This window comes from Macaca fascicularis, chromosome 12 (genome assembly GCF_037993035.2).
Source record: "Macaca fascicularis isolate 582-1 chromosome 12, T2T-MFA8v1.1".
NCBI lineage: Eukaryota > Metazoa > Chordata > Mammalia > Primates > Cercopithecidae > Macaca > Macaca fascicularis.
This window is the reverse complement of record NC_088386.1, coordinates 102,056,898-102,084,622: the sequence shown is the minus strand read 5'-3', so window position 1 is coordinate 102,084,622 and position 27,725 is coordinate 102,056,898. Positions and strand designations below refer to the sequence as shown.

Below are 27,725 nucleotides of genomic sequence, written 5' to 3'. Positions count from 1 at the left end.
CGTTTAGTAACTTGCTCAACTTATGATGAAGGGTTAATCTGGACTTATTAAGCTATTGCTATATTGTACCGGGACTGCTTGTGTTTGGTTTTGTTTTGAATTAATGTGAATATTTTCTGAGGACCATTCAGCAACTTTTGATCATTCGGTGTTGTTAAAAGTTACAATTTTCTTTATTTTTTGCAACGAGGTCTCACTATATTGTCCAGGCTGGTCTCGAACTCTTGGCCTTAAGTGATCATCCTGCCTCAACCTCCCTCCCATAGTGCTGGGATTACAGACGTGAGCTACCAAACCTGACCAAAAATCATAATTTTCTGTGTTCTCTAGTTATACTTTATTCTAGGCTCCTCTAAGCATTTGCCAGATTGTGTGTTTAATACTACCAGAATGATACTCAGGAGGATCACTTGAGCCCAGAAGCTCAAGGCCAGCCTGGGCAACATAGCAAGACCCCGTCTCTTAAAAAAATATTACCAGAATGATAGATAGTTGGCATTTCTGATACTAAATGTAAAATTACTATTAATTGTATAAAAAAAAATACATCTAGGTAGGTTGTTTAAATGGCCTATAGGTGGGCCTGGCAAAGTGGCTCATGCCTGCAATTCTAGCACTTTGGGATGCCAGGGCGGGAGGATCACTTGAGGTCAGAAGTTCGAGACTAGCCTGACCAACATGATGAAACCCTGCCTCTATAGAAAATTCAAAAATTAGCCAGGTGGGTTGGTGGGCACCTGTAATCCTAGATACTTGGGAGACTGAGTCAAGAGAATCATTTAAACCCGAGAGGCAGAGACTGGAGGCTGCAGTGAGCCAAGATCGTGCCATTGCACTCCAGCCTGAGCAACAGAGGGAGACACCATCTCAAAAAAAAGTAAAGTCTGTAGGTCATTTTGAGTGACAGCAGTTTATGTCAGTGTGTGTATATTTGAGAGTCATTTTATATGTTACAACTTTCATACAGGGAAGGTGTGATGGAGTTCTTATTAGCGAATCACCCACTGGACTGTCCTATTTGTGACCAAGGAGGTGAATGTGATCTGCAGGTATGTAGTAGAATTCTGTCAATCTTTTTGGTTGTCTCAGGTTTTAATTTTACTAGCAGCATTCGATTGACTCTTTAATAATCTACTTAAGGACCAGTCCATGATGTTTGGAAATGATAGGAGCCGATTTTTAGAGGGGAAGCGTGCTGTGGAAGACAAGAACATTGGGCCATTGGTAAAGACCATCATGACAAGATGTATACAGTGTACTCGCTGCATCAGGTAACTTTTTTTCCTTTTTTCTTCTATTATAGAATATAATTGTATACTTAATAGTCATAATTTGATGAATAATAACATTGGAAAGAATGGCTACTTTTGTTGGGTGGGAGAAGAGGGATGCTGTATTTGATATACCAATAAAATAAGTTCACTTTCATTTAGTACCAACTTCAGGTGGATTTAAAAATTAAAATATATAAGCATTTGCTTTCACTCATAACTTGCTGAGTTGTACACATATGATTTGTACAAGTTTCTGCATGTGAGTTACACCTCAATTAAATGTAAACATTTCATTATTTTTTATTCTAGGACTGTGCTCACCTTTGGAAATATACTCATTTCTTTTTAGTGTTTTGGAAATCATCTCTGTGATCATGAATAAGAAAGGAAATAATTTGGCTGGACTTAACCATTGGTGGCACATTTTTTATCTTGTAGGTTTGCAAGTGAGATTGCAGGAGTAGATGATTTGGGAACAACAGGCAGAGGAAATGATATGCAAGTTGGCACATACATTGAAAAGATGTTCATGTCTGAACTGTCTGGGAATATCATTGATATCTGCCCTGTAGGTGCCCTAACCTCTAAGCCCTATGCCTTTACTGCCCGGCCTTGGGAAACAAGGTATCTTTGTATTTTATGACAATTTGTTTTTTGTCCTTAATTCATTGCTATTCAAAAGGTTCATTTTCTTCCTGAGTTTCAGTTGTTTTGGTCTGTTGACTTTTTGTTTAAGTAAAACCCTTTAAATAGAAGGTAAGTAGTTAGAATGGATCGAACCTGTGCAAATTAACTGTAGTTTTCTTGGAAATTAATTCTAAAGTACTCAACCACAAAATTATTTTTTTATGTGTTCTTCCAGGGAGTTTAATAGTGTTGATATTTTAAATTTATAGTCTCCCATGTTGTTGTTTATTAAGTTTTCAACTATGAGGAATGTCATGTTCTTTAACCAGTTTCTGCTAATAGACATTTAGCTTGTATATTTCTTTATGATTACAAATCTGTAAAAAACATTGCTGTTTATAAATTTCTGTGTATATCTCTCATTCTCCTGATTAAACCGAGAAATGGAGTAGATAGATGCAAGAGGTGTGAATATTTTTAAGGTTCTTAAAGCATAACAAATTATCTTTCAATTTTAAACTTTATGTTTTTCAACTTTGGGATTTGGGTTTTTGTTTCCATATAATTTCTGTGTCCTTACTGAGAATCTCTACTTGCTAATTCGTGGTTGTCATACATCCCTTCCAGTTTTTAAACATTATTTTCTTTGGTTCTTTGAACGTATTTTAATATTCTTGGTTTTATTTTTAAGTGAGGCTTCTGGGGGCCAGGCGCAGTGGCTCAAGCCTGTAATCCCAGCACTTTGGGAGGCCGAGACGGGTGAATCACGAGGTCAGGAGATCAAGACCATCCTGGCTAACATGGTGAAACCCCGTCTCTATTAAAAAATACAAAAAACTAGCCTGGCGAGGTAGCGGTCGCCTGTAGTCCCAGCTACTCGGGAGGCTGAGGCAGGAGAACGGCGTGAACCCGGGAAGCGGAGCTTGCAGTGAGCTGAGATCCGGCCACTGCACTCCAGCCTGGGTCACAGAGCGAGACTCCGTCTCAAAAAAAAAAAAAAAAAAAGTGAGGCTTCTTAGGAGTTCCCCTGTGTCTGCATAGTTTAGTAATCAGGTATAATTATACTTCAGACACCTCGACCTAATACGAGTTAGTTCTTTGCCAGTGAATCTGTATGTGGATGGAGGAGCATATTCAAAGTTCAGGCTGTTTTCAAGTCTGCCCAGCTATTACTTTGCACTGGGCCCTATGGGTCTCAGTGTTATCCAGGAGTTTGTGAATAGATTGAGCCGTCTCTGGTTTCACCTGCACATGTGGCAGCCGCTGCTAGGAATGCTGGCCGCAATTACCACTACAAACTTAGGCTAGTAAAATTTTGGCTATCCTCAGCTACAATGACCTCCAAAGCTTCACCTCCACAGACAAGTTTGCCTGTTGCTCCAAATTAAGTGAGTTGTCTCCATCTGTACCAAAGAAGTTCTCGTCTTCACAGCCTGCCCCAGCCTCGAAGAAATTCCATTTTGAGGGGGTAGAGAGGAGCATAGGAGCAGCACCGAGCCCAGCCACCAGTTTTTCAGTGCATAAAAGCTTAACACATTCTTGTATGCATTTACATTTCTAAACTGCTGAAATGGTGGGTTTTGCCATTTTTGTCCAGCTTTACTTTTGCTTTTCAGTGGGAAGGTTTTTTGAGCTCCTTAACCTCCCATAGACAAAAATCCTGCCCCTCTTTTTGAATCGTCCCCTAGTTGGAACCCCTTCAAACTAGCTTCTGTGTCAGATAATAGTTCTAAAGCTTTCCTTACTGTGCCAGGAATTTACGTGTTCAAATATGGGTGTGCCAGGAGCAGTGGCTCACGCCTATAATTCCAGCATTTTAGGAGGCCAAGGTGGAGGATTGCTTGAGACCAGGAGTTCAAGACCAGCCTGGTCAACATAATGAGACACTGCCTCTACAAAAAATTTTTAAAATGTGGTGAGAGGATAGTTTGAGCCCAGGAGTTCTAGGCTGCAGTGATCATGTCACTGTAGCCTGGGCAACAGAGTGAGACCCCATGGCAAAAAAAAAGTGTGGGGGGTTCTTTTATTTAATTGCAATTCCTCTGAGCTTCATTTTTTAAAGTAATTCAGAAAGGGAATTAATTGTAAAAATTTGTTTTTGGTAAACCAGGTAACAGAAACTTTCTTTATTCTCAAAAGCACCATAGTAAACACCATATGTGTTTCTCAGAAAGACAGAATCCATTGATGTAATGGATGCAGTTGGAAGTAATATTGTGGTTAGCACAAGAACTGGAGAAGTGATGAGGATTTTGCCACGTATGCATGAGGACATCAATGAAGAGTGGATCTCTGATAAAACCAGGTATATGCTATATTGTTTTCCTTAACTTTTGCAGTTTATTTAAAGGAAATTTTATGATAATTTTAAAGAATTATCTTTTATATTTGCAAATTAGTTACTGAATATAGACTACTGGAATCTGAGCTGCTTATATAACATAATACTGACTTTAATAGTCCTAGGTCAATTCCTGGATATTGTGTTTACTTTGAGAAAGATACTTTTCCATCCCACATGGAGAAATTGAAGTAGATCGATATATTCTCAACTTATTTCGGTTTATTCCTTAGAGAAAAGAAGCTAGGCTGGGCGTGGTGACTCACACCTGTAATCCCAGCACTTTGGGAGGCCAAGGCGGGATGATTGCTTGAGAAAGAAGCTAAATATAAGAGTTTGCACAATGTAATTTTGACAAAATATTTAGAGATACTCATGTTTTGTAAACAAAAATGATTTGCCTTTTTTAGCTGTCAGATTTTTTTGTGTTGTAATTTTAAGATTGTTCAGTTAGCTAAAAGTATAAGAAACCAAACTTTTTTTGTATGTATTTAAGGGAAGAAATCAAACTTTCAGATGGTATTTTAGTTTTAGGTGAAGTTCTTAAAATCTATTAGTTCATCTCTAAAAATATCTAAAATAATTACTTCTATCTAGGTGTTTAGATATTTGACACTTTAACCAGTACTATATTTAAATAACATTTCTCATTGATTTAACGTGAAAATTATAGTTACTTCTTTAGCAAGATTCCACAATCATGTAATTTCTGTTTTCTAGATTTGCCTATGATGGGCTAAAACGTCAAAGACTTACCGAGCCGATGATCAGAAATGAAAAAGGGCTTTTAACCTATACTTCTTGGGAGGATGCACTCTCTCGTGTAGCTGGAATGGTAAAAATTGAAATAAATAGTGTTAAATAGTGTTTGTGATTATCAAGAAACATCTTTGCCATGAAGAGGGGGGATGTATGTTTCTTCCCTTTTTTCCTTTTGCCAAGATTATGATTTAATCTTCCATTTTACAGACATCTGTTGAGGACATATGCTAGATATTATGCTAGATTAAGGGATATAAAGACCACGGACATGTTATTCCTGCATCCTACAATCTTGTACTGGAGAAAGTTGCACAATTCAGCAATTATTATATGCAGCTATGAGTAATTATATAGGGAGTAGTATGAGTGAGAGCATGTAGGAGGAATGCCTAACTAGGACAGGCAAATCAAGATGACTTCCTTGGAGGTTGCAGTGAGCCGAGACCGCACCACTGCACTCCAGTCTGAGTGACACAGCGAGACTCCATCTCAAAAAAAAAAAAAAAAAGATGCCTTCCTAAAAAAGGTGATTCTTAAAGAATCTGAGAATTAATATGAGCTTGCCAGAGTACGAGTGGAGGGAATAGTTTTCTTGTTAGAGAAAGACAACATAAAGCACTAGAGGGAAAGGCAGATACTTCAGAGGAGGTTGCATTTAAGGTAACTATAGTTCCACTTCAGACCTCATTTTGAGGTGCCTTTGTTCCTAAATATAAAACAGCTTCGTTCCAAGCTGATGTTATTAACTGTGGCCCCACATGACACCTCTGCAGCTTTTCACTTTAATTAATAATTGTTGTACAACTTTTTTTGTTTTTTTGAGGTGGAGTTTCACTGTTGTCGCCCAGGCTGAAGTGCAGTGGCGTGATCTCGATCTTGGTCACTGCAGCCTTTGCCTCCGTGGTTCAAGCAGTTCTCCTGCCTCAGCCTCCAGAGTAGCTGGGAATACAGGCATATGCCACCACGCCCAGCTAATTTTTGTATTATTGGTAGAGACGGGGTTTTACCATGTTGGCCAGGCTGGTCTCGAACTCCTAACTGCAGGTGATCCCCCCATTTCAGCCTCCCAAAGTGCTGGGATTACAGGCATGAGCCACCGTGCCTGGCCGTGTTGTAAACCTTTTTAATCAGAAGTCTGTTAATTTTTTCTATACTTGAAAACAATTACCATTTTATTTTCTGAACATTTCACTGTGGTCTTTGCTGCATGTAGGTTTCTTGATGATGCCCTTTTCATCTGTTTCTAGTTGCAGAGTTTTCAAGGCAAAGATGTGGCAGCAATTGCAGGTGGCTTGGTGGATGCTGAAGCCCTAGTAGCTCTCAAAGATTTACTTAATAGAGTGGACTCTGACACCTTATGCACTGAAGAGGTCTTCCCCACTGCAGGAGCTGGGTGAGAAATATGAAGCTAGGATCTAGGCTTTTCTTTCTTCTTTTAGTTAGAAGTTATGTATAAAATGTGACAATCTGGATTCTCCAACATATCCCCCAGTTTATTTTCACATATAGACCAAGATCAAACCAGAAGTTGTAGGAAATAGAGGAATCCATTTATCACTAAGTATCTCAGGCCGGGCATGGTGGCTCACGCATGTAATCCCAGCACTCTGGGAGGCTGAGGCAGGCAGATCGCCTGAGTGCAGGAGTTCGAGACCAGCCTGGCCAACATGGCGAAACCCCGTCTCTACTAAAAGTACGAAAAAAATTAGCCGGGCGTGGTGGTGTGCGCCTGTAATCCCAGCTATTCGGGAGGCTGAGGCAGGAGAATTGCTTGAATCTGGGAGGTGGAGGTTGCAGTGAGCCAAGATCACACCACTGCATTCCAGAGTAGGCGACAGAGTAAGACTCTGTCTAAAAAAAAAAAAAAAAAAAGTATCTGAAATGTTTATTTAATTTAGAAATACTTCATAAAATCTTTTGTTTGGAAATGCAATGGGTTTGATGAATAGACTATTTCATGGATTCTCTGTATGTATTAATTTTAAAGTAAATTTGCATTTTATATATTGTATTTCTAGCACAGATTTGCGTTCCAATTATCTTCTTAATACTACAATTGCTGGTGTGGAAGAGGCAGATGTTGTACTTCTGGTTGGTACAAATCCACGTTTTGAGGCACCACTGTTTAATGCTAGAATTCGAAAGAGGTTGGTAATAGTATTTATTCAAGGTTTAAAAATATTTACGTAATTTTTTTGTTTTATATGTGAAAAATGACATCTTCCTAATAGGTTAGTGGTAGTGAGACTCCAAAAGATAACTGGAAGACAATTTTTTTTTTTTTTTTTTTTTTTTTGGAGGGGGATGGAGTCTCACTCTGTCACCCAGGTTGGAAGTGCAGTGGCGCGATCTCGGCTCTGCAAGCTCCACCTCGAGATAGGGTTTCACCATGTTAGCCAGGATGGTCTTGTTCTCCTGACCTCGTGATCTGCTCACCTTGACCTCCCAAAGTGCTGGGATTACAGGTGTGAGCCACTGTGCCCAGTCTTTTTTTTTTTTAATTTTTTAGAGATGGTGCCTTGCCATGTTGCCAGGCTAGTCTCAAACTCCTGGGTTCAGGCCATCCTCCCACCTTGGCCTCCCAAAGTACTGGGATTACAGGCGTGAAGTGCTACGCCCAGTTTCTATGATTTCTAATAGGTCCATTTTCTCCTCTCCTTACCAGTTTTTAAATTTATTTTGTTAGCTTTTTATTTTGAAATAATTCAAGACGCTTGAGATGGTCTTTGTATACATTTTGTATATTGTTCACGTAGATTAACTGATGTTAACGTCTTGCCATGTTTGTATTATGATTCTCAGTGTCTGTGTGTGTATATATATAGTGTATGTGTGTGTATATACATACACTACATATGTATATATATATAGATATGTGTGAATCTAATTTTCTGAGTCATTTGGAAGTTTCTCGTGGACATAGTGCCCTTTTATACCTAAATTCTCAGTGTGGATTTCTTGAGAACAAGGAGCATTCTCTTAAATAATGAAGAAATTTAGGCTGGGCGCAGTGGCTCACACCTGTAATCCCACCACTTGGGAGGCCGAGGCAGGCGGATCACCTGAGGTTGGGAGTTTGAGACCAACCTGACCAACATGGAGAAACCCATCTCTACTAAAAATACAAAATTAGCTGGGCGTGGTGACGCATGCCTGTAATCCCAGCTGCTCAGGAGGCCGAGGCAGAAGAATTGCTTGAACCTGGGAGGCGAAAGTTGTGGCGAGCCAAGATTGCGCCATTGTACTCCAGCCTGGGCAACAAGAGCAAAATTCCATCTCAAAAAAAATAAATTTAGTTTTTTCGGTTTTTGAGATCTCGATCTCGGGTCACTGCATCCTCTGCCTCCTGGGTTCAAGCAATTTTCCTGCTTCAGCTTCCCAAGTAGCTGGGAATACAGGCGTATGCCAACATGCTCAGCTAGTATTGTATTAGGGGTCTTGCTGTGTCACAGAGGCTAAGGTATATTAGCATGATTGCAGCTCACTGCAGCCTTGACCTCCTGGGCTCAAATGATGCTCCCACCACAACCTCCTGAGTAGCTGGGACTGCAGGCATGCACCAACATGCCCAGCTAATTTTTTAAAATACCTTTTGTAGAGATGGGATCTGCCTATGTTGCCCAGGCTGGTCTTGAACTCCTGAGCTCAAGTGTTCCTCCTGCCTCGGCCTCTGAAAATGCTGGGAGTAATAGACATAAGCCACTGCATCCAGCCAGAAATTTAGTTTTGATACAGTATTATTTCATAAGTCACCGTTTATATTTAAATTTCTTTTTTTTTTTTTCATAATTTCTTTCATAGCAATTTTTTTCTTTCCTCAGGATCCATTCTGGAGTCATATATGACAATTAGTTTTCATTTTTTTTTTATTAGTTTACAATTAGTTTCATGGCTCTTCTGGTCCCTTTTTTGACTTTTTTCTTTTTTTTTAAGAACACAAACCAGTTATTTTGTAGCATGCTTTCTGTCTTTTAAATTTACATCTTAGAGATAAAGAGGGTAGCCATATAGTTTTTGTCTGAACTAGGAGAGTGAAAGAGGGAATTAATAATTATATCAGGATAACAGGTAAAAACAGCACTATCTCAGAGAAACCAGACTATATAGTTACTGCACTTACAACTTTTTGGAAGAACTGGAGCTATAGTTCCCTGCTGTAGAGAATAAATCTGAATAACATAGTATATTTTTATGAATTATGAAAATGTTTAAATATCCTTAATGGATAATTAAGAGATAATTGACCTTGCCATGTAAATACTGCAAAATAAAAATTACAGATTAATTCTAAAATTAAAATTTTTTTTTAGACTGGGTGCAGTGGCTCACATCTATAATCCCAGCCTTTGGGAAGCTGAGGCAGGTGGATCATCTGAGGTCAGGAGTTCAAGACCAGCCTGGCCAACATGGTGAAAGCTTGCCTTCCACTAAAAATACAAAAATTAGCTGGGCCTAGTGGCAGGCGCCTGTAATCCCAGCTACTCAGGAGGCTGAGGCAGGAAAATTGCTTGAACTCGGGAGGCAGAGGTTTGCAGTGAGCTGAGATCGCGCCATAGCACTCCAGCCTGGGCGACAGAGTGAGACTCTGTCTCTCAAAAAGAAAAATAAATAAATAACTTTTATAGCTGGCTTAATAGCTTTTTTTTTTTTTTTTTTTTTTGAGACGGAGTTTTGCTCTTGTTGCCCAGGCTGGAGTGCAGTGGCCCGATCTCAGCTCACTGCAACCTCTGCCTCCTGGGTTCAAGCGATTCTCCTGCCTCAGCCTCCCAAGTAGCTGGGACTACAGGCATGTGCCACCACGCCCAGCTAATACTGTATTTTTAGAAGAGACAGGGTTTCACCATGTTGGTCAGGCTGGTTTCGAACTCCTGACCTCAAGTAATCCACCCGCCTCAGCCTCCTAAAGTGTTGGGATTACAGGTGTGAGCCACTGTGCCTGGTCTAGATAGCATTTCTACACAGCAAATTAATGCATTGAATCGCCTTGGCATGCATTTTTGTAACACTGTTTTGAAAGGTATATAGTAGATCATATCTGTTAAATGTATTGTCTGTGCTTTTAACATTTTGTAAACAGATGTATCACTTAGGATCAATGAGACCAGCAACTGCTTAGCTTAGTTATTTACTTCTAAAAATGTTGTTTTTATTTCAGCTGGCTGCATAATGACTTAAAAGTGGCCCTTATAGGCAGTCCAGTGGACCTCACTTACAGATACGACCACCTGGGAGACTCCCCCAAAATTCTTCAAGACATTGCTTCGGGAAGTCATCCATTTAGCCAGGTGCTCTCAACTTATATGTATCTACTCTTGTTGATTTATTATTAGTATTATTATTATTATTTAAACAACTGTTTTTGTAATAATCCTATGTGAGTATTTTGGTTTTTTTTTTTGAGACAGAGTCTCGCTCTGTCGCCCAGGCTGGAGTGTGGTGGTGCGATCTCGGCTCACTGCAAGCTCCGCCTCCCGGGTTCATGTCATTCTCCTGCCTCAGCCTCCCGAGTAGCTGGGACTACAGGCGCCCGCCACTGCGCCCAGCTAATTTTTTGTATTTTTAGTAGAGATGGGGTTTCACCATGTTAGCTAGGATGGTCTCGATCTCCTGACCTCGTGATCTGCCCGTCTCGGCCTCCCAAAGTGCTGGGATTACAGGCGTGAGCCACCGCGCCTGGCTTATGTGAGTGTTAAAACGTACACCAGGCTGGGCGCAGTGGCTCACGCCTGTAATCCCAGCACTTTGGGAGTCCAAGGCAGGCGGATCACCTGAGGTCAGGAGTTCAAGACCAGACTGGGCAACATGATGAAACCCTGTCTCTACTAAAATACAGAAAAAAGTTAGCCGGGCGTGTCGGCATGCGCCTGTAGTACCAGCTACTTGGGAGGCTGAAGCAGGAGAATTGCTTGAACCCAGGAGGCGGAGGTTGCAGTGAGCCAAGATCGCGCCACTGCACTTCAGCCTGGGAGACAGAACGAGACTCCGTCCCACCCCCCAAAAAACTTATACCAATACAGAAAAGAACATGAGGAAGAAAGTATAACATTACCTAAAATCCCACTACCCCAAAACAGGTACTGATAAAACATAATCATCTCTCCATTTATACAGAGAGCAAAGCAAGATGGCTGAATAGTCAAACAAAAATGAGATCATACTGTACATGCAGTTTTTATTTACCAGAGTTTAATTTTCTTGAAATTAGCTGAAAAGAAATCAAAGTAAAACTGGAAGAATTGCACTTTTAACTTCAATTAAATCTTTCTTTACTACAAAAGGAGTTATTCCTTAACATTTTACCAGTCCTTCAATTTTCATTTCTGAGGTAATGTTTTTTTCATTTGAGTTCTTTCTTTAATTCATTTTGTTTTCGCCTTTATTGTTTTGCTTTTCCCAAAGGTGGCTCATGGGTGCCTGTATTCTTTGAGTTCTTGCTTGCTTGAGAGTGTCTGTTCCTGAAGAGACAGCTTACCAGGATGTGAAATTCCAGGGTCAGACTTTTTTTTCCCCCCTTTCTGAGTTTTATAGGTCAGTGAAGAAGCATGTAAACTTTATTCCTCCGCCCCGCCCCATACCCTGTCCTGATTATCTTCTTTGTTTTTTTCGTTGGTGGGGAGATGAAGTCTTGCTCTGTCACCCAGGCTGGAGTGCAGTGGCATGATCTTGGCTCATTTCAACTTCTGCCTCCCTGGTTCGTTCTCCTGCCTCAGCCTCCCGAGTAGCTGGGACTACAGGCATGCACCACCACACCTGGCTAATTTTTGTATTTTTAGTAGAGATGGGGTTTCACCATATTGGCCAGGCCGGTCTCCAACTCCTAACTTTGTGATCCACCCACCTCAGCCTCCCAAAGTGCTGGGGTTCTGATTATCATTCTTGAAATTCAGGAACTTCAACAAAATATGTCTTAAAGGTGAAGACCTCACTATAAGACTATAAGACAGAATGTACTTTCAGTCTAAAGATACAAGGTTCTCTTTATTTTAGAATATATGTGTAGTGGTGGAGCTGATTAAAAAACTAAGGAGCTGGCCGGGCATGGTGGCTTACATCTGTAGTCCCAGCACTTTGGGAGGCCGAGGCAGGTGGATCACCCGAGGTTGGGAGTTTGAGACCAGCCTGACCAACATGGAGAAACCCAGTCTCTATTAAAAATACATAATTAGCTGGGCGTGGTGGCGCATGCCTGTAATCCCAGCTACTCAGGAGGCTGAGGCAGGAGAATCCCTTGAACCTGGGAGGCGGAGGTTGTGGTGAGCCAAGATTGCGCCATTGCACTCCAGCCTGGGCAACAGGAGCGAAACTCTGTCTCAAAAAAAACACAAAAAAACAAAACTAAATTGTTTCTGGCCAGGTGCGGTGGCTCACGCCTATAATCCTAACACTTGGGGAGGCCCAGGTGGGCAGATCACCTGACGTCAGGAGTTTGAGACCAGCCTGGCCGACATGGCGAAACCCTATCTCTACTAAAAATACAAAAATTAGCTGTGTGTGGTGGTGGGTGCCTGTAATCCCAGCTTCTCGGGAGGCTGAGGCTGGAGAATTGCTTGAACCCAGGAGACAGAGGTTGCAGTGAGCTGAGATGCCATTGCACTCCAGCCTAGGTGACAAGAGTGAAACTCCATCTCAAAAAAAAAGAAAAAAAACCCCTAAAAACTAAGGAGTTTCTGTTTGTCACACAAAGGGATCTGGAGGTAGGCAATTGAAAGCTGATGCAGGCTGGGTGCGGTGGCTCATGCCTATAATTCAAGCACTTTGGGAGGCCGAGGCGGGCAGATCACAAGGTCAGGAGTTTGAGACCAGCCTGACCACCATGGTGAAACCCCGCCTCTACCAAAAAAAAAAAAAAAATACAAAAATTAGCCAGGTGTGGTGGCCCGCGCCTGTAATCCCAGCTACTTGGGAAGCTGGGGCCGGAGAATCACTTGAACCCGGGAGGCAGAGGTTGCAGTGAGCTGAGCTCGCGCCATTGGACTTCAGCCTGGGTGACAGTGACACTCCATCTCATAAAAACAAAAAGAAAAAAAAAAGCTGATGCAGTTGTCCAAGGATATCTAGAGAGCCTGCCTTCCTGCTTTGCTGTTGTCAGTTCATTTGCTTGCTCACATGTGATTGTGTGTCTCTTTCTCCTTGTGGTTCCAAGATGGTTGCTTCACTTAAACAGTCTCAGGTGTAGGGAAGAAGGTGATGTGCAAGAGGATGAAGTAGCAAAGCACAACTTGTTTATTTTGAGTAGAAAAAAAATTATGATTAAAAGATCAAAAATATTTAAAAATATTCAGTGACAAATCTTCCTTTCTCCTCTCTAATTTCCATCCCCATGTGGTAGGTGATTACTATTTTCAGAGAACCTTTTCTTTTCTTTTTTTCTTTTTTTTTTTTTTGAAACAGTCTTGCTGTGTCCCCAGGCTGGAGTGCAGTACGGTGGCGTGATCTCGGCTCACTGCAGCCGCAGTCTCCCAGGTTCAAGCGATTCTTGCCTTAGCCTCCCGAGTAGCTGCGACTGCAGGCACATGCCACCATGCCCAGCTAATTTTTTTATTTAGTAGAGACAGGGTTTCACCATGTTGGCCAGGATGGTTTCGGTCTTCTGACCTCGTGATCTGCCCATGTTGGGCTCCCAGAGTGCTGGGATTACAGGCGTGAGCCACTGTGCCTGGCCTGAGAACATTTTCTTCTATAACAGATTTAAATATATTTTTCGTTAATTCTGTAACCTTCATTAAGAACTCTTTTTTTTTTTTTTTTTTTGAGACGGAGTCTCGCTCTGTCACCCAGGCTGGAGTGCAGTGGCCGGATCTCAGCTCACTGCAAGCTCCGCCTCCCGGGTTTATGCCATTCTCCTGCCTCAGCCTCCCGAGTAGCTGGGACTACGGGCGCCCGCCACCACGCCTGGCTATATTTTTGATGTGGGCCGGGCGCGGTGGCTCACGCCTGTAATCTCAGCGCTTTGGGAGGCCGAGACGGGCGGATCACGAGGTCAGGAGATCGAGACCATCCTGGCCAACATGGTGAAACCCCGTCTCTACTAAAAAATAAAAAAAAATTAGCTGGGCGTAGTGGCGGGCGCCTGTAGTCCCAGCTACTCGGGAGGCTGAGGCAGGAGAATGGTGTGAACCCGGCAGGCAGAGCTTGCAGTGAGCCAAGATCGTGCCACTGCACTCCAGCTCGGGCGACTGAGCGAGACTCTGTCTCAAAAAAAAAAAAAAAAAAAAGGCCGGGCGCGGTGGCTCAAGCCTGTAATTCCAGCACTTTGGGAGGCCGAGACGGGTGGATCACGAGGTCAGGAGATTGAGACCATCCTGGCTAACACGGTGAAACCCCGTCTCTACTAAAAAATACAAAAAACCAGCCGGACGATGTGGCGGACCCCTGTAGTCCCAGCTACTCGGGAGGCTGAGGCAGGAGAATGGCGTGAACCCGGGAGGCGGAGCTTGCAGTGAGCTGAGATCCGGCCACTGCACTCCAGCCTGGGCGACAGAGCGAGACTCCGTCTCAAAAACAAACAGACAAACAAAAAAGAACTCTTAATGTGGTGGCTCACACCTGTAATCCCAGCACTTTGGGAGCCCAAGGCAGGCAAATCACCTGAAGTCAGGAGCAAGACCAGCCTGGGCAACACGGTGAAACCCTGTCTCCACTAAAAAATACAAAAAAAAAAACGAACTAGCTGGGCATGGTGGCACGTGCCAGTAATCCCAGCTACTCGGGAGGCTGAGGCAAAATAATAGCTTGAACCTGAGAGGTGGAGGCTACAGTGAACTGAGATCATGCCACTGTGCTCCAGCCTGGGCAACAGAGTAAGTCCCTGTCTAAAAAGAAAAAAAAAAAAGAACTCTTAATAATGCAGATGTTGAATCTTCTTTTCTATATATATATTTTTAAGGTCTCACTCTATTGCCTAGGCTGTAGTGCAATGGCAGAATTGTAGCTGACTGTAGCCTCAAACTCCTGGGCTTAAGCAGTCCTCCCACCTAAGCCTCCCCTGTAGCTGGGTCTGCATGCCTACACCACCGTACCCAGCTAATTTTTATATTTTTTTGTATAGATGGGGCTTATTGTGATGCCCAGTCTAGCCTCAAACTCCTGGCCTCAAGTGATTCTCCCACCTCAGCCTCCTAAAGTGTTGGGATTACAAGCATGAGCCAACCTTGCCTGGCTTTTCATATCTGTGTTTTTTTTTCTTTTTCCATTTATTTTGTATCCTGTACCCTGTCTTTCCTGTCCCTGTATTTAATCATGTTTTCTTTCTTTTCCTTTCTTTTTGTTTTTTGTTTTTTTGTTTTTTGTTTTTGAGATGGTCTGGCTATCACCCATGCTGGAGTGCAATGGTGCTGTCTTGGCTCACTGCAGCCGCCACTGGGACCACAGGTGCACACCACCATGCCTGGCCAATTTTTTGTAGAGACGAGGTTTTGCCACGTTGCCCAGGCTGCACTTGAACCCGTGGACTCAAGTCATCCACCCACTTTGTCCTCCCAAAGTGTTGTGATTACAAGCGTGAGCCACTGCACCTGGCCTATTTAGTTTTTTATTGTTTCTGGACTGGTATTTATCTCTATTATTTGTTTCTCTTCCAGTTCTTTCCTGAATTCGGTGATTAAAATCTCCTTACGATATAATATTCTCTATAGTGTTGCTTCTTTGAGTTTTTAAGTGAGAAAGAGTGTGTTATATTTCAGTATCTTTGAGACTATTAAAAACTATTTCTCTCAACTATTCACATTTCCTTGGCAAGTTCCTATTAATGTATTCCTCTTTATAATATCTCAGCATAATTTCCATGCTGATTCTTTGTGGCCAGCTATTTACTGAAGAGTGACACAAAGGATGAGTGGGAAAATGAGATGTGTATTCTATAACTCTACACGTTTTGTTTCGTTTCGTCAACAGTCTCACTCTGTTGCCCAGGCTGGAGCACAATGGCACAATCTTGGCTCACTACAGCCTCCGTCTCCCAGGTTCAAGCAATTATCGTGCCTCAGCCTCCTGAGTAGCTGGGGCTACAGGTACATACCACCGCACCTGGTAAATTTTTTTGTATTTTTAGTAGAGACGGGGTTTCGCCATGTTGGCCAGGCTGGTCTCAAACTCCTGTCCTCAAGTGATCCACCCACCTCAGCCTCCCAAAGTGTTGGGATTACAGGCGTGAACCACCGCACCCAACCTATAACTTTACATCTTATTTGCCATCTTCTGTGAAATCTGTAGTTTCCTTTACTCTTGGGATGCATTCTCCCAGTTTTTGTCGTTCAGAGTTACTATGGTTTAAAACAAAGGCTTAAAATTGTAGGTATTTAACATTGTGCTCTAGTGATCATTGCTTTCCCTGCCTCCTCCTCCCTGTCTGTGGCATGGTAAGTAGATGGAAGATAGTAGACGTGATATTAAGCATGGTTTTTCCTATTCTTTAATACCATCTGAATCTCTGAAGAGAAGTTCCCCAATTTTTCTGGAACCTGCCCATAGTTATTCTGACCACAGGATAATTTGCTAAGCTTTTTATTTTGAATAAAATACTTTTTATTTTGAATAAAATACTTTTTATTCAAAATAAAAAAATAGTATTTATACTATTTGAATAAATACTTTTAGAAAACATGTCTTAGCTGATACTCACTCAGGCATTTCACAGTAGCATTGGCAAGATGCTTTGGATTAAACTAAATCTGGTTGTATATGTGTGTCTATATGTTGGGCTAGCAAATTGAAAACCTTCATGTTAGACCTAAGAATTAGGGCAACGTATATTGTTGAGGCAAATGTGGTTAGATGTTCAGCTTACTTGTAATATTTTAAAATCAAAGTTTTTTTTTTTTTTTTTTAATAGGTCCTAAAGGAAGCTAAAAAACCAATGGTGGTTTTAGGCAGTTCTGCACTCCAAAGAAATGATGGAGCAGCAATTCTTGCAGCTGTCTCTAGCATTGCACAAAAGATTCGGATGACTAGTGGTGTTACTGGCGATTGGAAAGTTATGAATATCCTTCATAGGTTTGTTGAGTAATTGCTTTATATACTATAAATTCAAGTAATTTTGTATATATGTATGTGTTCCTGATACACTGTTAAATTTAATTTACAAACAACATTTAGCAACATTATCCCAGTTACACATGTGAAATATAGACCTTTACTCTGTGAGAAGAGCCCAAGATGATAAGAAATATTAAAAATATTTGAAATAGAGTAAGTGTTGAGAAAAAAAGTGAAGTACTTTATAAATTGTTATATTAGTTATACCTTGGTTCAAAAATTACAACAAGTTCTTTAATTTAAATGATAAAAATGTAAGCTAATATGAGAACTCAGCTGAAGGATTTCTCTTTTTTTTCTTTTTAATTATTTGTTTTTTTGTTTTGAGACAGGGTCTCAGTGCAGTGGCGTATTCATAGTCCACTGTAGCCCTGACTTCCTGAGTTCCAGTGATCCTCCCACTCCTGCCTCCCAAGTATTAAATGGCTAAAACTACAGGTGCATGCTGCACACCCAGCTAATTTTTTGTTTTTGTAGAGATGAGGTCTCACTATGTTGCCTAGGTTGATCTCAAACTCCTGGGCTCAGGCGCTCCTTCCGCCTCAGCCTCCCAAACTGCTGGGATTATAAGCGTGAGGCACTGTACCTGGCCTTTATTTCTAACCACATCAATAATGCAGGTTTAATTTAGGTAAGTTGAAAAGAGACAAACGTGCAGAAATGGAGCTGATCCTTATTCTACAATGTGTAGATAATTATTATTGCTATTTTCATTCATTTTCTTCTAGTTTTTCTTTTTACCCTATGTAATATTTTATTTTAGTTTTTTGAGACCAGAGTCTCACTCTATTGCCCAGACTGAAGTACAGTGGCACGATCTTGGCTTGCTGCAGCCTCCACCTCCCAGGTTCAAGTGATCCGTCTGCCTCAGCCTCCCAAGTAGCTGGGATTATTGGCATGTGCCACCACACCTGGCTAATTTTTTTATTTATTATTATTATTATTATTATTATTATTTTTGAGATGGAGTATTGCTCTGTCACCCAGGCTGGAATGCAATGGCACGATCTCGGCTTACTGCAACCTCCACCTCCCAAGTTCAAGCAATTCTCCTGCCTCAGCCTCCTGAGTATCTGGGACTATAGGCACGTGCCACTATGCCAGGCTAATTTTTTGTATTTTTAATAGAGACGGGGTTTCACCATGTTCGCCAGGCTGGTCTCAAACTCCTGACCTCAGGTGATCGCCCCCTCCTTGGCCTCTCAAAGTGCTAGGATTACAGATATGAGCCACTGTGCCTAGCAGCTATGTAATATTTTTTAGTTACATAGGTGAAATTATACTGTGGATACAATTTTGTATCCTGGTTTTAATAGGTTTTAGTTGCCAAATAAGAATTTCCTACTATGGTCAGAAGTTTTTTTCTAGAAATTGTTTGTAAATAAAAAACAATAATAGCTGATTGATATCATGAATATACTATAAAATTTTTTAGCCATTTTCTTCTTTTTAACATGTATGTTGATAGTAGTTTTTAACTTCTTAGATAATACAGTGATACACAGATACATTTGCACTTGAAATTATCTTCGTAGGAAATATTTCTAGAAGTAAAACTGTTAGGGCACACAGGATAACCATTCCTGAGCCTTTCAAAGCATGCTTCCAACTTGTTTTAGGTCTTCAGAATGGCTACTATTTCTAGATAGTTAACAAATAGCAAGCTATACCAAAACAACAATCCTGCTATTCAAAGTATATTTATTCTAGACCTCTTCTTTAAAAAATTATTTTCTGCTTATAAAAGTAATGTATATCATAGAAAAAATTTCCGTAAGGTTTTGGTTTTCTCATTATGGTTTTCTCTGAATTATAGTTTAATGAGTGGTTTTTCAGTTTCTCCCTTTTGATTTTTGAAATCATCTGATTTTTCTCTTATGAATATGTATGGCTTATCATGTTTTATGTCATACTGTATTGAATAGGAATCAGACTTAAAGCAATTACAGTTGGCATAAAATTTCTAGAATTATTTCATTCAATGCTATGTCATAGAGAGACAGAGTGTCCTAAGAATCTGACATTTCTTTGGTTGCCATTTGCAAAACAGTAAAAGACTGCTGTTTCTGGTTTTGGCATCTATTTTAAATGGGTAAAAGTGGGATTTTTTGGCCAGGTGTGGTGGCTTATGCCTGTAATCCCAGCACTTTGGGAGGCCAAGGTGGGTGGATCACCTGAGGTCAAGAGTTCAAGACCAGCCTGGCCAACATGATGAAACCCCATTCTCTACTGAAAATACAAAAATTAGCTGGGTGTGGTGGCACGTGCCTATAGTCCCAGCAACTTGGGAGTGTGAGGAAGGAGAATCGCTTGAATCCAGGAGGCAGAGGTTACAGTGAGCCAAGATCATGCCACGCACTCCAGCCTGGGCAACAAAGTGAGACTCTATCTCCGATAAAAAAATAAAATAAAATGGGTTTTTTGACATTGTTGAAAGGAAATTATTCCAAGAATCACATTTAATTTTTTACATTGAAAACACTGCAGTTATGGTAAAATTCCGTAATTGTTTTGCAGGATTGCAAGTCAAGTAGCTGCTTTGGACCTTGGCTATAAACCTGGGGTGGAAGCAATTCGGAAGAACCCTCCCAAGGTGCTGTTTCTCCTGGGAGCAGATGGAGGTTGTATCACACGACAGGATTTGCCAAAGGATTGTTTCATTATTTATCAAGGTAAGTATCACCTGTGACACTGGAAACAAAAGAGGGTAGTACATTGTGTATGTTAGAAACCATTTAGTAATATATTTAGTGAATTGAATGTTTTCCATTTGAGAATTTTGCCTCCCCCTACTCCCCCTTCTTTTTTTTTTTAAACAAACCGCAAGTGTTATTAGTTACATAATTGATACTGCTTTTAAGAATTATTACCTGCTGGGTGCGGTGGCTCATACCTGTAATCCCAGCACCTTGGGAGGCCAAGGCGGGTGGATCACCTGAAGTCAGGAGTTCAATACCAGCCTAACCAACATGGTAAAACTCTGTCTCTACTAAAAATATAAAAATTAGCCAAGCGTGGTGGCGGGTGCCTATAATCCCAGCTACTCGGGAGGCTGAGACAGGAGAACTGCTTGAACCTGGGAGGCAGAGATTGCAGTCAGCCAAGATCATGCCATTGTACTCCACCCTAGGCAATAAGAGTGAAACGCCCTCTCAAAAAAAAAAAAAGTTAAACAAAAATATATGAACTGAATCTTGTTCCTTGGGTGCTGTGGCTCATGCTGTAATCCCAGCACTTTGCGAGGTTGAGGCAGGAGGATTCGTTGAGCCAAGGAGTTCTAGACCAGTCTGGGCAACGTAGGGAGACCCTGTTTCTACAAAAAATTAAAAATTAGCTAGGCATAATGCTGCATGTCTATGATCCCAGCTACTTAGGAGGTTGAAGTGGGATGATCACTTGAGCTCAGCAGGTTGAGGCTGCAGTGAGCCATGATCACGCCACTGTGCTCCAGCCTGGGTGATAGAGCAACAAAAAAATGTTATTTTAAATAAAAATATAAACAAACTAAAATCCTGTTTTTAGTCCTTTAAGAAATAATCATTGATGACAATTTTGATATATGTACTTCATAACATCTTCATACGCATACACAAATGTGCACAAATTATATTAAACTATGTATTATTCTACAACTTTCTTACATTTGATTCAGATGTTTCTAAAGGTCTTCTTTTCTGAATAAAATAACTTCTTTCTTCTGCTAGTTGTTATTAATGGGTGGTAGTGTTTCCAAATTTTTCTGTAATTTTTTATGCCTTTTTCAGTATTACTGTCATATTCCTGTCTTTGCATCCCCCCCCATTTCAGTCTACTTTACCAAATTTCACAAACTGGTAGATCTGAGCAGTTCTACTTTGCAAGCATTTCTACTTTGTAAGCATCAGTATACTTATTTGCCTATTTTATATGTGTGTATGGTATTATACATGTTTGTATTTGCATAAAATAGTCTGAGAAGATATTTTTTTTTCTTTTTAAAAGAATTTTTTTTGAGACAGAGTCTCACTCTGTCACCCAGGCTGGAGTGCAGTGGCGTGATCTCAGCTCACTGCAGCTTCTGCCTCATGGATTCAAATGATTCTCCTGCCTCAGCCTCTTGAGTAGCTGGGATTACAGGCACATACCACCTCATTGGGCTAATTTTTTTGTATTTTTAGTAGAGATGGGGTTTCACCATGTTGGCCAGGCTGGTCACAAACTCCTGGCCTCAAGTCATCTGCCTGCCTTGGCCTCCCAAAGTGCTGGGATCACAGGCATGAGCCACCACGCCTGGCCCCCCAAATGCTTTAACAATAATTTTCTTTGGGGCTCATGCCTGTAATCCCAGCACTTTGGGAGACTGAGGTGGGCGGATCACGAGGTCAGGAGATCAAGACCATCCTGGTTAACATGGTGAAACCCCATCTCTGCTAAAAATACAAAAAATTAGCTGGGCGTGGTGGCGGGCGCCTGTAGTCCCAGCTACTCGGGAGGCTGAGGCAGGAGAATGGCATGAACCCAGGAGGCGGAGCTTGCAGTGTGCTGAGATTGCACCACTGCACTTCAGCCTGGGCCACAGAGCGAGACTTCATCTCAAAATAATAATAATAATTTTATTTGGGAAAGAAGTTGAATTAGGAGTGAGGTGGGCTTTAATTTTTTATTACTTCACTACTGCTTTATTTTAGTTTTAAAAACTTTTGTGGCTTTACAAAATGGGATTTAAAATGATATATACTGTCTTCATGTACAGTAGAAAATCAGTTTTTAATAAAATTTTGGTTTGCCATTTTCCATCTTTGTACAGGACATCATGGTGATGTTGGGGCTCCCATAGCTGATGTTATTCTCCCAGGAGCTGCTTACACAGAGAAGTCTGCTACATATGTCAACACTGAGGGTAGAGCTCAGCAGACTAAGGTAGCAGTGACACCTCCTGGCTTGGCAAGAGAAGACTGGAAAATTATAAGAGCACTCTCTGAGGTATAATTTCTGAGTCATTTCTTAGTGGTGCTACTAAAGGGATATTTGATATTTTAGCCTCTGAGAATGATTTTCAAAGTCAAGGAAGATGCCTATCTGAAATGCAGAGATGATTTGAATAATTTCTATAGGAAACATGTATTCAGAAACAGGAATTCCAAGGTTACAGTGAGCTCTCATTGCATCGCTGCACTCCAGCCTGAGGGACAGAGTAGGACCCTGTCTCTTAAAAAATAAAGGAATTTGAAATTGGTGCCTTTATTTTATTTTATTTTATTTATTTTTGAGACAGTTTTCCTCTATTGCCCAGGCTGGAGTGCAGTGGCGTGATCTCGGCTTACTGCAACCTCCATCCCCCGGTGTCAAGCAATTCTTCTGCCTCAACTTCCCGAGTAACTGGGATTACAGACATGTACCACCAAGCCCTGCTAATTTTTGTATTTTTAGTAGAGATGGGGTTTCGCCATGTTGGCCAGGCTGGTCTCGAACTCCTGGCCTCAAGCAGTCCTCCCACCTCGGTCTCCCAAAGTGTTGGGATTACAGGTGTGAACCACTGCACCTGGCCTGAAATTGGTGCTTTTATTGTTGAAAATTGTTGACTTGTCTTTTGCCTGAAAATAGGTCTGTTCTTTATTGATGTAAAAGTAAGCATCCTGACTTTTAAAATAATAATGCATCGTAAACTTTGTGTATTGTTAATAACAGGTTAGCAGAAACATTGGATTTAGCATAGCATTGTCTCTTTAATTATTTCATGGAGTCACTAATTTGTGTTCCCTGTTTAACTGCTTCCTTCATAAATATATGTCTATTAATGGACACCAATAGGTTTTTCAGTAGTGCTGCATTATTTCACCATAGTTACAGTTATCTATTATTTGACATTTTAAAGTATTAAAGCTTTTTGTTGTTTTGGGGGACCTGACATGTTGTAGATTGCTGGAATAACTCTTCCATATGATACTCTGGATCAAGTAAGGAACAGATTGGAAGAAGTCTCTCCTAATCTTGTTCGATATGATGATATTGAAGGAGCTAATTACTTCCAGCAAGCAAATGAGCTCTCAAAGGTAACAGCTTGCCTATGAGCAGTTTTCATAATGTTGTGTCTACTGGTGTAACAGTACTAGTTTTTCACATTATTGTTGGTCTCTTGTTTTTTGTGCAGCTAGTGAACCAGCAGCTTCTTGCTGACCCACTTGTTCCACCTCAGCTAACTATAAAAGACTTCTACATGACAGGTATGTAATTGTCAACATGACTCTGCCAAATATGAAAGGTAAGGAGTAATCAGATCACCTCATTTGGTGTTATAATTCCAATTTGTGATTGATAGTGTTTGCAATTCTTAATCTTTGAAGGTTTTTAAACATTGTAACTAACGTAAGCATGTTTTCTGATTCTACTCTAGTTTTTTTTGTTTCTGAAATGTAAGCAAAGTTTGAAAATCCAAACAATTAATAGATTTTAAATATAAAATTTTGCTGTTGTAAGGAAAGTCACTGTGTAGCAATTTAGGGTGAATTTTCCAAAGTGGCAAATACCTGAAGATTTTTCGGAGAATTATAGGTGGAAGAATCAAAACATTTAAATGTGAAACATGTTAAACACTGCTCCTGATGTAAAGTGTTAGGAATGTTTTTAAGGAACGCAGACAAACTGAAACTTGTTTATTGCAGATTCTTAGAACAGTTGATACAGCATCTAGGCTATGAGGTATTTAATAGTTGATAGATTATTTTAACTAATTTTCTAAAAGCACATAGAACTCTTTTAATGTTTTTATATAGTTTGTATCTAAGATTTTTTTAATAGGTATTTTAGTTAGATGATAAAGATTACCTTCATTGTAAAATAATAGCTATGCTCAAAAGCACAACAAAAAATCACTTCTACAATACTTATCTGCAAACTTATGAACACAAAGAAGGAAACAACAGACACTGTAGTCAACATGAGGATGGAGAGTGGGAGGAGGGAGAGGTGCAGAAAAGATAAGTCTTGGGTACTGGGCTTAATTCCTCAGTGATGAAATATTCTGTACAACAAATCCCCGTGACATGAGTTTACCTGTGTAAAAAACCTTCACATGTACCCCTGAACCTAAAAGCTTAAAAAAAAAAAAAAAAAAAAGGCCGGGCGCGGTGGCTCAAGCCTGTAATCCCAGCACTTTGGGAGGCCGAGGCGGGCGGATCACAAGGTCAGGAGATTGAGACCACAGTGAAACCCCGTCTCTACTAAAAATACAAAAAAAAAATTAGCCGGGCGCGGTGGCGGGCGCCTGTAGTCCCAGCTGCTCAGGAGGCTGAGGCAGGAGAATGGCGGGAACCCGGGAGGCGGAGCTTGCAGTGAGCCGAGATCGCGCCACTGCACTCCAGCCTGGGCAACAGCGTGAGACTCCGTCTCAAAAAAAAAAAAAAAAAAAAAAAATCACTACGTTCCCACTATCAAAAAATAACTATAATTTTTTTAACATTTTAGTCACTCTTCCTCCAGGGACATACATATACATTATATACATATAATAGTATATTAATAATTATATATTGTTATTTATATGTAATTATTACTATATACGTGTACATGTGTATGTATAATTTTTGAGATGACATTTTATTCTGTCACCCAGGCTGGAGAGCAGTGGCGCAATCTTGGCTCACTGCAACCATTGCCTCCTGGGCTGAAGCGATCCTCCCACCTCAGCCTCCTGAGTAGCTAGGACTGTAGGCGCATACCACCACATCCAGCTAATTTTTGTATTTTTTGTAGAGACAGGGTTTCACCATGTTACCCAGGCAGATCTCAAACTCCTGGACTCAAGCAATCCACCCACCTCAGCCTCCCAAAGTGCTGGGACAACAGGCGTGAGCCACCACCCCTGGCCTATATATTTTTTATTTAAACAAAAAGATTAGGCCAGGTGCAGTGGCTCATGCCTGTGATTCCAGCATTTTGGGAGGCTGAGGAGGGCAGATGGCTTGAATCCAGGAGTTTCAGACCAGGCTGGAAGTGAGATTATTCACTTGGGGGTTCGGGTTGATAGCTTTATTGAAATATAATTCACATACCCTAAAATTTACTCATGAAGTACACAATTCAATGTATTTTAGTACATATGCTGTTTTGTAACCTTTTTTCAATTATAGTATTGTACATATTTTTCCTATATTTTATTTATTTTTTTTTTATTTTTTTGAGACAGAATCTTGCTGTGTCACCCAGGCTGGAGTGCAGTGGTGCGATCTCGGCTCACTGCAAGCTCCGCCTCCCGAGTTCACGCCATTCTCATGCCTCAGCCTCCGGAGTAGCTGGGACTATAGGCGCCCGCCACCACGCCCGGCAAATTTTTTGTTTTTAGTAGAGATGGGGTTTCACCATATTAGCCAGGATGGTCTCGATCTCCTTACCTCGTGATCTGCCCGCCTCGGCCTCCCAAAGTGCTGGGATTACAGGCCTGAGCCACCATGCCCGGCCCTTCCTATGTTTTTAATACTTTTTAATAATTTTTTAATGGCTGCATACTGGTGCACTGTCTAGCTGTTCTATAGTTATTTGATTGTTTCCAGGGATAGTTATTGAAAGCATTTGGCCAGTAAGGGGTTTATCGTTGGAATCTGTTGGTTATATATAATTATATATACTTGCATAGGGCCTTATAATCTTTTTCTCCTCCTGAATATGTGCAGCATTAAAGTTTTAGTATGTGCCTTTTAAAAAGTTGTATTATTGAAATGGCATTTTATTAATATCTTTCAGATTCAATTAGCAGAGCCTCACAGACAATGGCCAAATGTGTCAAAGCTGTCACAGAGGGTGCCCAGGCAGTAGAGGAACCATCCATATGCTGAAGTATCTACTAGGATCCCAGTTTTGCCGCAGATAATTGATGAACAACTATAGTGCAGTGATCCTTTACAGGTTTATTTCTTTGTAAAAAAAAAAAAAATCTGAATCATGTAATATTTAAGGTTATACTATGCCTATTTGAAAATGATATTAGTTATCAACTTCGCAGTTTGAAAAACATGTATTGTGTGTAAAGGTTAAATAATAAAACTTTATGCAGATGCTCTTAAAAGCATTGATAACCTTTGTGATGCATATAAAGAAATCCTTAAAGTATGAGTTGTTGACTTATCTTCGTAAATAATTTATGTCTATAAAATGGATGAAATGAAAAGAGTTCCAGTTAATACCCACTTTTTTCTAGTGCTAAAGAAAAGATTTAAGCACTTTGTCAAGCTGGGTAAATAGGAAAAATATATAATCATGCTCAGACATGTATCTGGGATAATTTAATAATAATCATAGTAACAATGGCTAATGATAATTTAGCTTTATGATGTTTGCTGAGCACTCTGGTTTTACATGTATTATCTTCTTTTGTTCTTGCTACAACCCTGTGAGATAGTAATATTATCTCATTTTTCTGGTGAAGACTGAAGCCTGGGTATATTAAATAGCTTGCCCAAGGCCATGCAGCAAAAGTCACTGACTGAAACCTACTTCTTATTTACTCCCAAGTCTGTTGTTCTTAACTGCAGCATATTATTTCCTCTCATTAATATTGATTCTATAGGTTGTTACTTCTAAAAATTAGTATTGAGTTTAATGGTGAACACATTTTTCTATTTTCTCTCGAATCTGCTTCTGTAATGTTATGGTGATTTATGTGGCTTTTTTTTTTTGTATAAGTTATACATGTATGCATGTATACTTATGAGATCTCCTCTGGAATGAGGGAGGTCTCAAGAGACATAATTTAGATTCTCATTGATGTTCTGTATTCATTATCCTAACACCATCTGTAGTGTTAAATCAACTAAATTATTTCAGTAATAGGAGACAAAACAACCAGCTTTCATAAGTTTTAATTGTCAAAACGAAAAGGAATCAGAATAAGGATCACTGAGAATTTTTTTTTTAAAGGAAGTAAAAATTTTACAATTAGAAGATAATTAAAGGTAGATTTTTTTTTTTTTCAATCTAAGGCTGGGTGTGGTGGGCTCACGCCTGTAATCCCAACACTTTGAGGGACCGAGGTGGGTGGATTGCTTGAGCCCAGGAGTTGGAGACCAGTCTGGGCAACATGGTAAAACCCATCTCTACAAAAATTACAAAAATTAGCTGGGTGTGGTGGTGTACACCTATAGTCCCAGCTACTTGGAAGGCTGAGGTGGGAGGATCACCTGACCCAGGAGGTTGAGGCTACAGTGAGCCGTGATTGTGCCGTGATAGTAAATGCCCCATGTGCTAACTGAGGATGATCATTATAGGAAAATTTCATAGACTATGAGGGAAAGCCATGCCTAAAATAATCTCCAGCTGATTAAGAAGTGCATTCCTTTTTGTTTGTTTTATCTGAGACAGAGTCTCACTGTGTCGCCAGGCTGGAGTGCAGTGGCACGATCTCTGCTCACTGCAACCTCCGCCTCCTGGGTTCAAGCGATCTTCCTGCCTCAGCCTCCCGAGGAGCTGGGACTACAGGCGCGCACCACCACGCCCAGCTGATTTTTGTGTTTTTAGTAGAGGTGGGGTTTCACCATGTTGGGCAGGATGGTCTCAAACTCCTGACCTCAGGTGATCCATCCGCCTCAGCCTCCCAGAGTGCCGGGATTACAGGTGTGAGCTCTGCATGCCCAGTCAATTTTTGTATTTTTAGTAGAGATGGGGTTTCACCATATTGGTCAGGCTGGTCTTGAACCCCTGACCTCAGGTGATCCACC

At 40.7% G+C, this 27,725-nt stretch overlaps 1 protein-coding gene across 2 annotated transcripts in view; it reads left to right on the top strand.

Moving 5' to 3' along the window:
- The window catches only part of NDUFS1 (NADH:ubiquinone oxidoreductase core subunit S1), a 34,694-nt gene extending 8,617 nt beyond the window's left edge, over positions 1–26,077 (top strand). Inside the window, exons 6-19 of one of the 2 annotated variants that reach the window (XM_045367554.3) lie at positions 968–1,049; positions 1,141–1,271; positions 1,713–1,898; positions 4,072–4,206; positions 4,963–5,077; positions 6,252–6,397; positions 7,023–7,151; positions 10,160–10,289; positions 16,835–16,995; positions 19,555–19,709; positions 21,824–21,999; positions 22,935–23,069; positions 23,168–23,240; positions 25,756–26,077. In XM_045367554.3, coding sequence (XP_045223489.1) covers positions 968–1,049; positions 1,141–1,271; positions 1,713–1,898; positions 4,072–4,206; positions 4,963–5,077; positions 6,252–6,397; positions 7,023–7,151; positions 10,160–10,289; positions 16,835–16,995; positions 19,555–19,709; positions 21,824–21,999; positions 22,935–23,069; positions 23,168–23,240; positions 25,756–25,847 — 1,846 coding nt within the window. In that variant the 3' untranslated portion in view covers positions 25,848–26,077. The remainder of the gene's footprint in view (positions 1–967; positions 1,050–1,140; positions 1,272–1,712; positions 1,899–4,071; positions 4,207–4,962; positions 5,078–6,251; positions 6,398–7,022; positions 7,152–10,159; positions 10,290–16,834; positions 16,996–19,554; positions 19,710–21,823; positions 22,000–22,934; positions 23,070–23,167; positions 23,241–25,755) is intronic. The other variant, XM_045367556.3, reaches the window with a different exon arrangement.
- Positions 26,078–27,725: the final 1,648 nt, after the last annotated feature.